At 39.7% G+C, this 12,163-nt stretch overlaps 1 protein-coding gene across 1 annotated transcript in view; it reads left to right on the top strand.

Moving 5' to 3' along the window:
- The window catches only part of PDK3 (pyruvate dehydrogenase kinase 3), a 62,134-nt gene extending 54,496 nt beyond the window's left edge, over nt 1–7,638 (top strand). The window contains exons 10-11 of the mRNA XM_086618691.1: nt 1,074–1,187; nt 2,304–7,638. Coding sequence (XP_086474817.1) covers nt 1,074–1,187; nt 2,304–2,447 — 258 coding nt within the window. The 3' untranslated portion in view covers nt 2,448–7,638. The remainder of the gene's footprint in view (nt 1–1,073; nt 1,188–2,303) is intronic.
- The last annotated feature ends 4,525 nt before the right edge of the window (nt 7,639–12,163 follow it).

Here is a 12,163-nt window from a genome sequence, read left to right as displayed (position 1 = left end):
TTAAGATTCAGGGCATGATTCTCAGTATCTGTCAGGCTGCTTTTGTAGAGATATTATAGTGGAGTGAGTTTATTATTTTTCTGAAAACTAATTTTAATTCTTCTTGTAATCCACCCTTATGAAAAGTTTTATTACTCCATTGCCTTGTATATCCTTTTTTTAAATGCTTGTGTGTCTGAAATTGCTCTGGATAGCCCTGAAAAACTCGGGGGGAGGGGCGGGGGGTGTCAAGTGAATAATCGGCCACTGTGATTCTCAGCAAATACGAAGTGTAGACCAAAATCCAAAATCTAACTCCGTGGCTGCAGTGAGAGAGGCTTGGATTTTTTTACAACTTCTGACAAGAGTGGCTTGGAAAAGGTGCCAAGTGTTGACCTTGTTGCAGACAGATATGGTTATCAATGTTAGTGTTGCAAACTTAAAATCTAAAACTTGTACCTGTCAGGTCTGTTGCGCTTTGAAAATTGTGTGGTCTGTAGAGAGTCTTGGTCGTCAGCAGATCATTCAGTGCTCTGGAATCCTGATCTTAGTTAGATGGGTGAACAGCAGCAAGGATTATTTGCCTTGTGTTGCTTTATAGGTAGTCTTCTGATCTCTGTTGCAGTATGGCATCAGCAATCACTTAATAATATGACCAAAAAGAAGTAAACAGAGTTCTCGCTGGCTTTCTTGTGTAGTCTCCTAAGTGTGGAGATGTTTGAGAATAATAATCCCAGGCTTGGGGGTATCTGTTTGCTTTGATGATTGGAGGCAGCACGTACTGTATGTTACAGCTACCCACCTCTTTGAGAAAATGCAAAATGGACAAGGTAATCCTAACAAAGCAATCTGATGTTTTTCCCTTTTCTGTACTTAAGCTAAAAAATTATGCCTTGGAAAAAAGGAGGTTGCTCAAAAGGTTGAATGTCATCTTACAGTGCAGGCTGAGTAATAAAAGAAAACTTGAAGAGTAATTCGATGCAAATCTAGTATTTATGTATCTTCTGTTTTATAAATGATTAAATGATGTATTTATCAGTTTATAAATGATTTTTCTAACTTTCCTCTATGGTTTTCCTTTTTTTTTTTCATAGGCTGGGTTTGGCTATGGCTTGCCAATATCTCGTCTGTATGCCAGGTACTTTCAGGGTGATCTTAAACTCTACTCCATGGAAGGCGTTGGTTCAGATGCTGTAATTTATTTGAAGGTATGAATTTTACTCTTTTATAAGCTAGTAATGCAGTGCAATTTGATAGTTTATAGCAGGCTGAATAAGTGAACTTTCTTTTCATTCTTCAACTTGTTTTAATTAATTGCTATCTTAATTCTATTTTATCTAAATCAGTTATACAGAAACCTAAAAGCGGACATGATAAATGTTAACCTGGTACTAATACTAGTTAGGTTGCTTTGATTATTTTTTTTTCCCTCCCCAGTCATCTGTGTTTGATCTTTGCATTTTGTTAATCCATCATAAGTGCTGAATTTTCAAAGAACTGTGTGATGAGAGAGAGTTTTGGTTGATACTTTTTGATTCTGAAAGTTTTGACCAAAATAAAACCGAGAAGACTATTGACTGACTACTGACTAGTGCTTGTTTTTTTTACTATGTAGTACTTGACTTCTGTGCAATAGACTGTTTTGGTCCTATTGTCATTTTTTGAGAGGTCCCAGCCTCTCAGGGGCTTAAGTTTGAAACCAAGTGCTTTAGTTCCATCAGAGAATTTAAAAGAATGCAGCATGTAGCTCATGAGCAGGTCGCTGACTTAGCATTGTCACTGCGCCTTGCTGTCTGTGGCGAGTGAGTTGTGCTAACTGTGCTAAGTTTGGTTTCTGATGGGTTTAATCCTGTGCATGTATCTGTGGAGGAAAAAGGTACGGCCTTTCTCAGAGGAAAAAGGCATGCTCATGGACTGAACTAGATCAGTCCTCGCAGATCAGTGCACTGACACAGTCCAGGTTTGTTGAAGTGAATTGTTGAAGTAAAGGAGCTGTCTGCCCGCTGTCAATGACGAATATCCCTGAATTGTTTTTGGCCAAAACTGTTTTCTTGCTGTCTTCATAGACACCACTCTCTGAAAAGAAGGCAAATATTTTAAAGTGTTACTATTTTCTTTTAACTTTTACTGTGACTAGTACTTCGACTATGACTAGAATGATTAGTCACAGCCAAAGTGTTTTCAAAATAGTGTTTTGACATGTAACGCTTGGATAATTGAGACATTTGTTCAATGCAGAAGTTGAAACTGTAGAACTCCCCAGAGTATCATCTTGTTCTTAGTATCTCTCATGACATCTTACCATTGCTTTTGTTTTTCCATAGGCCCTTTCAAGTGAATCATTTGAAAGACTTCCCGTTTTTAATAAGTCAGCATGGCGACACTACAAGACCACACCTGAAGCAGATGACTGGAGCAATCCTAGCAGTGAACCACGGGATGCTTCTAAATATAAAGCTAATCGATAATTTGGCACCTTTTGTCTCTGTTGGAGATGACCTCTGCGTTCAGTATAAAGTCTCTGCTTTGTTCCAAAATCCTTTAAACCACAATAGCTAATTACTTCCAAACAAAGACCTAATCAGGGCATTGAAAAATAGTAAGAACAAAGTGATGATTGGGACTTAAGGCACTAAGCACGTTTGGTATGTGAATCCTGTCTACTTCACCAGAATATGCTTGGTTGCTTCAGTCATGCATTGACAAAAGGGATTGCACTGTGATTGCACTTAAGAATACTATGTTGTAACCAAAAGATACTATTGGAAATTGGCCAGTTTTTATTCCAACGTAAGAATTGGCAAGGTGTGCAGAATCCCTTTAAATGGTGAATAGTATCTTGCACAGCAATAGGATATAAGAGAAAAATTCTAATGTAGTTAAACATATGCTTTGAAAATCCACTCTTTGCTGCATTTTATATTGCACAGTGTCACCTCTTACAGAAAATCCCTTTGAGCTCTTCAGATTTTATATCTAATGAGCTTATAAATGCATAGTACTAAAAAGGGTTGTGCAGCTTTAAACTGATGCTTTCCCCAGATTCCCAAATCCATTTGTCAAGTGCATACAAAAATTATGTTGTTATAAGACATTGGGATTTCCACTTCTTGGTATGCACCTTAATGATTTTCTTGACACGCAAACACAGAAATGCATTTCTATACATTTTTCCTTGTTTTGAGGAAAGATCATAAGTAGTTAGATCATTTCTCCATACCAGAAATTCTGTCAATACAGGGGCAGGGGGTAATTTCAGGTTTATTACCTATCATTTTTTGGGGGGTTGGGGAGGGGAGAGAAAAGCTGAAAGGCCAGACAGCCAGTCATACAAATGAATTTGCCTTAAGAGTGTTGGTTGATTGGAACCTGATTAGTTTAAAACCTGTAAATAGTTTGCAAAGTTATTTATATATTCAATGTCTGACTATAGTCTGGTAATCTGAATTTGTAGTGTATATAAAGATGTTGTACACCAGCTTTTGGAAAGTGTCTTTGGTCTAAATACGTGAGACTGGAAATATCGCAGAAATGGGAGGGACCTGATTTAATTAAAAAAAAAAAACAAACAACAAAAACAGAGAAAAAAGCTAAGTATTTTCCCCTTAAATTTCTTGTAAGGGTTACTGCTGAGTAACTGGAAACTTCTTCACCAAGTCTTTGCCAAATATTGCTTCTGATGCTATGGCCTTTCAGAAAAATTTATGAGATTTAGAAGTTCTGGTGATACCTTAGCCACGGGAATAAAGTAGATGAGTTGTAAGCAACTCTGATGCACCCTCAGTTTCTCTTAGGTGTTTTGATATTTTTTTGAAAGATACTGCAGATTTTAACATGGAAAAATGAAACTTGTTTACTGAAATTGGGGGAGGGAACTGTCCCTTTTATCCTCCCAATATTTATTTTTATAAAGAATTGATCTGTTAGGTGGATAGGGAAATGCTGGGAAATCCCTAGATATTTAAAAAAAAAAAAAAAAATCTTAGTTTGACTTAATGATAGTACTTTGCACTGACATAGCACATTTCATCAAAGGATTACGAAGTGCTTTGAGCAGTAAGCTTCACGTAGCCCCGTTTCTGAAGAGTCGGAGCCCTTACCTTGCAAACCCTTACTCTTACCTGTTGCAGTCGGTTCAAGAATTTGTACGGAAATAGTTGGTCATTTTGAAGGGCTTTGAGGTTCTGTGGGCTTCCCTGCACTGTACGGTTGAGTCACCTTGGAGCGCCAGGTTGCCACGTGTGTCTCTGCCGAGTGGTGCCTTACTGTTCAGAGGCAAAGAGATACCAGGACAGCTGCAGAAGGCTGTCTGACTTATTCACTGGTAGGCAGTGCCCTCCAGAGCCCCCTCTGCCAGCAGGTAGAAAGAGGGAGCGAGCTGATGGGGCCATCTTCTTCTGTTCCCGAACTGGGCTCGTTTGACCCTGGCGAGGGGATCTTTACGTGGCACGGTGAGGGTGTGACGTGTGTGGCCTCCAGAGCAATAATTTCCCATGACGGCAGGCACTGCTGCCGAGAAGGCAAATTGCTATTCAAGCGATACGGCTGTGCTGCTGGGGTGAAATCAGAGTAATAGTTTGACTGGAACACCAGTTGGAAGTCACATCTACTAAAATTTAGTCACTTAACTTCTGCCCTCACCCGTAAGTTCTTACTGTTTTTTAAATTCATTTCAAGCTGTGTATGTTTTCTAGTAATCGCAGAGGAGGGCTTGCTTAAAAACAGAAATTTGCGATGAAACTCATATTTTCGCAGTTGCGTGTGGTCAGTTTTTCCTAGAACATTACCTAAAACATTCCAAGGAATAAGATAGTTTATGTTAGAAGCTGAGTATCAGCTTTTGCTAGAAATTGTATTTTGAAGTAGTAAATCCTGACCTTGTGCTTCTTCTTGGCCGTCTTCTTATACATGAAAAGAAAGGATGCAGGCATACTGAACTTGTTTTCTTGAAGGGAATATAAACCGTGGAAGCCAACGAATGAAAGCTGAAGATACCGTGGAGGATGTTACGGTATATGAGTCATTTCACTTCTTTGTTCACAAAACAACTGGCTGGCTTTGAGGACTGAAACGCTCTAGTGCTTGAAAACTGAAGTCCCCTGAAATGGCACCTATTTCCAAGAACCCTGAGCGTGTACAAACAGCTCAAAGCAGGAAGGTAGAGCACAAGGAATGCATTTTCTTCCCGTTTCCCAAGGTCCGTTGGTGGACATTATGGTGAATATGAGCGAGAAGCAACTTTTCTCCTCTCCAGCCTTGTCTAGGCAGCCTGTGCTTTAGTGGAGATGCCAGGTATGCCATAAATTGTTCTTCACTCATTGTCCTCATGCCGTATTTCTACATAGGGGTATAAGTCTGCAAATTGTCTTTTAAGAATCAACAGCAGCTGACCTTTGATTAAAAGAGTTTTTCAATGGATATGCCTGAAAAATGTGGGTGGATGGGTTTTTAATATGGCTAGTTTAACTACAGATACTGATATTTTTTTTCAGTTACTTCTACCCTTGATTGGAGTCTGTTATAACTATTACTTTTATTGTCTTGAGGCTGTTAATTCCAAACTTTCTGGTGATATAAAAGTGTAATTCTTTTTCATGGTTTTCAGATGTATGGCCTGCTAATGTTGTTGCAACCTGCTTGTCTTGAGTTACAGGACACAGAAGTAGAAAAAATGTTTTCAGTGAAAATGTTTCATATCTGTTGTGTTTAGTGATTAACAGAAACAAACTGAGCAAGAGATGTTTGCTTCTCGATTCTTCCTGAGATTTTACAAACAACTTGTGTGTCGTAGTGTAAGAAATATTTTAACTTTTTCGTCCAGTGTGCATTTTTCTGATGTACATGTCTTGAGTGTAATCTGTTAATCCCCTGCCTAGTTTAATGCTAATAGATACTGAAGTCTCTCCAAATCATATACTTATGTGTTCCCTGCTTTTCTAGGCTTTGTTTTGAGGCTAACAAGGGGTCTTTCAGAGTCAGCACTTGATGAGAAATATTCAGAGGATACCGAAATGCTTCTTTTGCAACTCAAATGCACAGTCTTTGCCTCTACTTGACTGTGATGGCCTAGGACAGTACTGAGAAAGTCTTTGTCCTGCTGCAGTTTATGCTACCTCTTGGGCAGTGTTTAAAGCAGGTCCCTTTTACACTGGCCTAAGGAATATGGATATTAGTTGTAGTGTTCTTGGAAAAATCAAGCTGCTTTTTGGCTATGTAAACTACACTTGCTGCTCCAACTGGGTAACATACTTTTCTTTGTCCTCAGTGGCATGTAGAATTTGCTTTGAAACAGCTGTTCCCTTTCTCCAGGAAGTGAACAGGACTGATCCTGCAGTGTAGTGCAATCTCTTATTCACCTCCACCCACACTTAGTATTTAGGGTGAAATCTTAACCTCATTGACATGGAAGACATTTCCCACCCCCCTCACCTTTAATAAGCACTTCTAGATCCTTATGTGTTAGGTGGTGCAAAGTGGTCTCGATTGATATAAATAGTTTTGTAGAAAACAGCCCAAATGTTTATTGTTACTGTTTATCCCTTGAGGATAACCATGTCTGATTGTGCAGTGTTCAGTTTCTTCGCACGTTTCCTCGGTTGCCACGTAGATGCTGTGGTTTGTAAGAGCTCTTCATCCCTTCTTCCCGACATACTCACCTGCCTAGGAATTAATATATACATAAAAACGTGGTTTTGCAGAACTTAAGAGAATACGATGGCATATGACAGAACGATGTATTACTGAGTTCAAAGGTGAGTTTATTCACAAATGAGGAACATAGTTGTGTAGCGACTTCAGGGCTGAATCTTGCAAATACTTGCACAAGTAAACAGTATGTGAGAGTAATCTCACTTGAATCTGTTCTCAGGATCAGGATTTAAGCTGTTGACATTAATTTGAAACGATGAAGATTTGTGTAACTGAAGTGGCTTTCTAATTAAAAATAAATAAGAAAATTTAAAGTTCACATCCTTTAATTGCAGTATTATGTTGCCTTAAGAGATCTCAGAAATTGGCATAAAGGACTTGTTTCTTAAATCTAGTACCCGTAGGATTGATGTGTTTATGATAATTCTGACATTGTTAAACTAGTATTAATTGCTTTATTAAAATCGTTCCTTTGAATTGAATGCTGTCGAGAGGTTCCAGGTTGACTGGCCTTTGAAATTCGTACCCTCTGTAGACCACATCAGGCAGTGGCAGGGCATGTTGCCAAGCGGTGCACTGTCAGTGCACTCAGCTGTTCAGCAAGGACTGTCCTTACGCGAGGGACCTGGGAGCTGCTTCACGCTTGTCATCTCTGAGGAACTGTTAACAGCGTCCTAAACTCGTGTGGGCTTTTACCATGTCAGTTTCTGACGTGGCTGGGAATCAAGTCAGTTTGTTCCCAGCCCGGGTTATGGGACAGAACCCTTGCTGGTGAGCTGGCCTGTGTTGCGCCTGGCATCCGAGAGAGAAGGAGGCCCCGTGTTGCCTTTCCTCCGAGGTGGCATCGCTTGAATCAACTGAACCTGTAATGGAGGAGCGGGAAGCTAATTTTTCATGAGATTACTCGGTGATGTTTTAATTGAGTCTTCTGTAACTTGAGTTAGAGTTGTTTCTGGTCCAATACTCATGTATATAACTTGTGTTTACTCTTATTTTCCTTTTTTCTTTCCATTGCTGACAAATAAAAATATGTAAAAACTACATGATGACATTAAGGGACTGATTTGGTTTCGCACGCTGTGGAGCTTAGTTTGTGATTTGGCAGACCAAGGTCAACTTCACACATGCCTACAGAGGGGCACCCTCAGAGAGCTGCAGTTGGGAGCTCAGAGTAATTTTAGATAAAAGTGTTTTTCTTGCCTGTTTTGTGACAAAGCAGTTTGAAACCTGTGGAAACACACATTTGAGTGTAACATAACTGAATTTCACAATTCTTGATTTTGCTGTTATGCCAAGGACCTGAAAATCAAAATATTTACAAAGACAGCAGTTGTATAGAAAATAAAATTCTGCTGGATTTGAGGGGAAAATTTGAAACAGAAGAATTTGTTTGCTAATTGTAAATCTGAAGATATCTCTTTCTACAAAATAACAGAACTGCAAAAGCATTTGTGGGAGACTGGCTTCTTGAAAAACTGATCACTAGAAAAATTACTCTGGGTCCATTGCTTATGCAAATATTTTTCTACATTATAGCTTTCTCTATACAGATAAGCTGTCTGGTTTCTATAGGTTTGTAGCTGGGGAAGGCTGGGGGGAATAGAGGAAGTGTAGATGGGAATGTGTACCTTAAAGTATTTTGGGATAAAACTGAATTTTCTCTTTTATAGTCTGAGAAAATTGGGTTTAACCTAGTGACTCTTGGTTTACTCTCTCTTTTTAACTAGCATTCAGTTAAATTTAACTAGCATTCAGACAGCATGTGCTGTGTAATATTTGACAGTAGCTGTCCGTAGAATGTGAAGCAACTAGTTGCAGTAGCAGTAGAATAGTGATTTATGGCTCTAGGACACAGGCTTCTGTGGGAGAACAATTTGGAATAAGGGATCAGTTTGTTATTTTACATTTGTATCTCTGCGAGTGTTGTAGCCTCATTCGGTACTTAAACTTGTTACTTTCAGTGGAAACAAATCTTGCAGTAGACAGTTTTTGAATGTGGTCAGGCGTACAAAACATGTCAGGCATGCTTAATGGGAAAAATTTAATATTTTTTTGTCAGATTAGTTGATACTCATTAACTCAGGCTGTTTTTACGTTCAGCTTTTGTACCACCTCCTCCAGTAGTAAGAGTAAAATTAAGGGAGTTCAGTAAGTAACGCCTGCCGTATTTTGCCTAAGAGCATCAGCCCTTCAGAAAACTCCTTAGAGCAATCTGAAAACCCTTCTTCTAGTGACTTGGATAACTTTTTATGGCTCTGGCCCCTTTACGTCTCCTAGTCCAAAGGCAACAGACATTCACTTTGCTCCTACTCATATGCAACTAGGAGACATGATTTGAAAGTTGTAAGATGATTTTCCTTCTTGATCTGCCACTGTGGATTCTTTTCTTGAAAAGAGTAAATGAGCAGGTGCCTCTAAATACGCTGATTTAAGACTTTTCAGAGGAAGATTTTCATTCTGCCAGTTTTGAAGGTAACATGTTTATCTGTGTTTTGGTATTAGAAAGCTTTCAAAGGCCAGCTTCATTAAAATTTTCTTGTGTTTATGGAAACTGATGCCAGCTTGTGCTGTTGTGAGGTGTAAATTGTTAAAATGTACAAGCCATCCCAGCAGATTTGAGGTCACTGATGGTCTGCATGACTTCTCCTGCTTTTTCTGTGAGCACCTCCCTTGCCCGTTTCACTTTGCTCTTGATTCTTACGATAATAAATCTCTTTATGACGTAAGAATACTTGATACAATCCTTGGGGCTGTGGAGGACCAACTCTTGAGGCATGCTTAGTTTTGCACTCAAAGGGATCTGGGGTTTTGTGCGTGCATGTGAGCGGTGGCTGTGAGGTGGTTCCTATGTCTCCAGAGGATGCCAGACTAAAGGTTGAGTTTTACCACCAGGGAAACAATATTCTTCCGTTCTTTATAGTCAGATACGAGTGTCCGTGGTCAGTACAATGCAGTATGCTTGAAAACTGCCTGCTATGTCATGCTCTAAGCAAAACAGCCACATCCTGTGTGTTATAATGTACAAGTTTACCAGCTTCACAAAAGATTGCGTAAATAGCCCTTTGTGATGGATGAAGAGGTTGCAGCTACGCTTTGTTCCGGTGTATTTAAATACGTTTTGTCTTGCTGTTACTCCGGCATGAAGAATGCTGGCTTGCTAAACATCGTGTTTTACAGCAAGAGAACTGAAGTTTCTAGATTTTTAATGGCATGTCAAAGTATTTTATCCAGGTGCTTGAAACACAACTCTGAGTGCTCAAATACATAATTAACCTCTAACCTTTTGTTTCTCGATAAACAGTTGAGTATTAGGTAAAACATGCAAAAAGATCATCGTGGGCACTTCCCTGTAGATAGTTTCATTCAGTTAATGGGTGAAGTCAATGCTGCTGATGGCATCGCAGTACCACAGCTCTTTGCGTAATGGCTAACTGCATTTTAATTGGCTTCTATATAATTTATCTCTATGTTCTTAATGACAAATTGACTTGAATTCCTAGAAACTGGATCTCGAAAGGTGTCAGGATAGAGGTGTTTGACCTTTTGGCATTATTTTTTCTTGCATTTCTTTAAGAGACACAGACCGTGAGCTTGTTGGTGTTTTCTGATGGTTCTCCATGTTCTTTGTGTGTCTCTGATACAAGTTCGTGCTGTGGGATGGTTTAAAGAAAAGGTACTCTTGAGAGAGGAAAAAGAATAAAATAAAACAAACCACCTAAGAGTTGCTGCGCTGTTTGGATTAATATTTAGTTTGGAACCAGCTATTTTGGGGGGCATCACGTTAGTTCTTACATAGGATATGTCTTATGCAGTTTTCTGTTTGCATATAAGCAAACTCAGGACACTGTTAAAAATGAAACTTGTTAACTTTTAAACTGATGATGCAAAATATCTTAAGTGTGGCCAAGTAGCAAAGTAACTGGGTTCCTACTGGTTTTATGCATTAGTTCTGAAATGAAAAATCTAGAGACTGGTATGGCATGTAGTATGTTAAAATAATACAGCCGTGTTGGTATTCGAAGCTAGTCACTTGTAAAGAGCAGGTTATAATTAATCTACTTTTCCTAAGTGGATGATGGCTTTGCAGTGCACAGTTACTTTATTTTATGGAAAACCAGGGTTTGTGTGTAGGGAAATATGATTAGAGGATGATAGAATAGGATTAAAAATACCACAATGTGCTGAGGCAGCCATAATTTATTGTAAAAAAGCTGTTTCTAGAATTTGAAATACATGCAAGATGTGATGTGTGCCTGCAGCCTGGTCAGTGCCACCATGTGGGATTCTCCCTTTGAGTGTTCCTTCCTTCATATGTCTAGGCTCAGGAATAATTGTGTTGCGATAATGGACTCTGTTTTCTTCTTGATTAGTCCAGTTAAACATTACAAAAATAATTTTGTGCTAGGTTTTGTAAACACGAAAACTGTGTCTTGCAACCATATTTTTGCTTCTGTTTACCAGTGTTTTAAAAACAAGCCAAAAAAAAAAAAAATCTTTAAATTCCTGAATCCCCAGCTTTCCCTTGCCAGAAGTTTTGTTCGCACCCTTTCTGCAAATAAAAGAAGTCAGCTGCAGGGGTTCAGGGTTTACTGCGCCGTTTGGCCCCTGAGGACCGAGCTCTCCAGCCAGATGCCGAGGCAGCACCTGCTGACCCTGGTGAGCTGCTTCGAGCCTGCGGGCTCATGGCTGCCAAGGAGGAGCGACGCGGGGTCCGGGCACTGCTCCGTCGCCCGAAACAGCTCGGCTCGCCCGCCCTCGCAGACGTGTTTCTGAGCATGAGCATTACCTGCGCCAGCAAGTGTGTCCTCTGAAGATCAGGGAATTTCAGGCTGCTTTAAAAAGGGAGAAGAATCCGGGTTCTTTCTCAGTGCTTGTTGAAGTCACAGTTAATGGCAGAGAATCGGGCAGAGTAGGGATTTGGGGTGTCCCCCCTCTGATGTGTGTCTGGGTTCCTCCAGGTATTTTACTGCTGTGCTGTGGTTATTTAACATAGTTTGCTGGGCAGCAGAAGGAATCCTCCCTGCCTATGGAGATGAGACTCTTATTCAAAACCTAAATGTAAATGGAAAGCTGAGCTACCAAAATGATGAGGAAAATGTTGTAAGTAGTCAAATCCTGATGACTCCACAGAGGTCACTTAATTCATATATGTTATGGGTCATGAAGTATTACCAGAGAATTTTGGGATCAAGCCCTGTAACCTTTTAATCCTTGTAGGGAGACAGTTGTCTTTTCACCGGGTGAAACTGTTTTTTGAGAAGGGTTAAAGGAGGTGGTACTTCCAAAGGCATAATTTCCACCTTAAGTTTGTTTTGCCCGTTTGTCTTCAGATTATATTTTGCCACACTCCAGTACACGGAGCAGGCTCATGTGTTTGTGTGAAAGGCAAAACTGCCTCAGCTTATGAACTCGCAGTTCACTTTCTCATTGAAGAAAGGATGGATGCTGTAGGAGAGGTTATCTAAAAAGGGATGGAGATACCCAGTGTGAAAGAACTGTTTGACCTGAAGAAAGAAAGGTGTTGGCCCAACCATAA

Source organism: Tauraco erythrolophus, chromosome 1, assembly GCF_009769465.1.
Source record: "Tauraco erythrolophus isolate bTauEry1 chromosome 1, bTauEry1.pri, whole genome shotgun sequence".
NCBI lineage: Eukaryota > Metazoa > Chordata > Aves > Musophagiformes > Musophagidae > Tauraco > Tauraco erythrolophus.
Note: the sequence above shows the minus strand (reverse complement) of the source record. Positions and strands in the feature narration are given on the sequence as shown.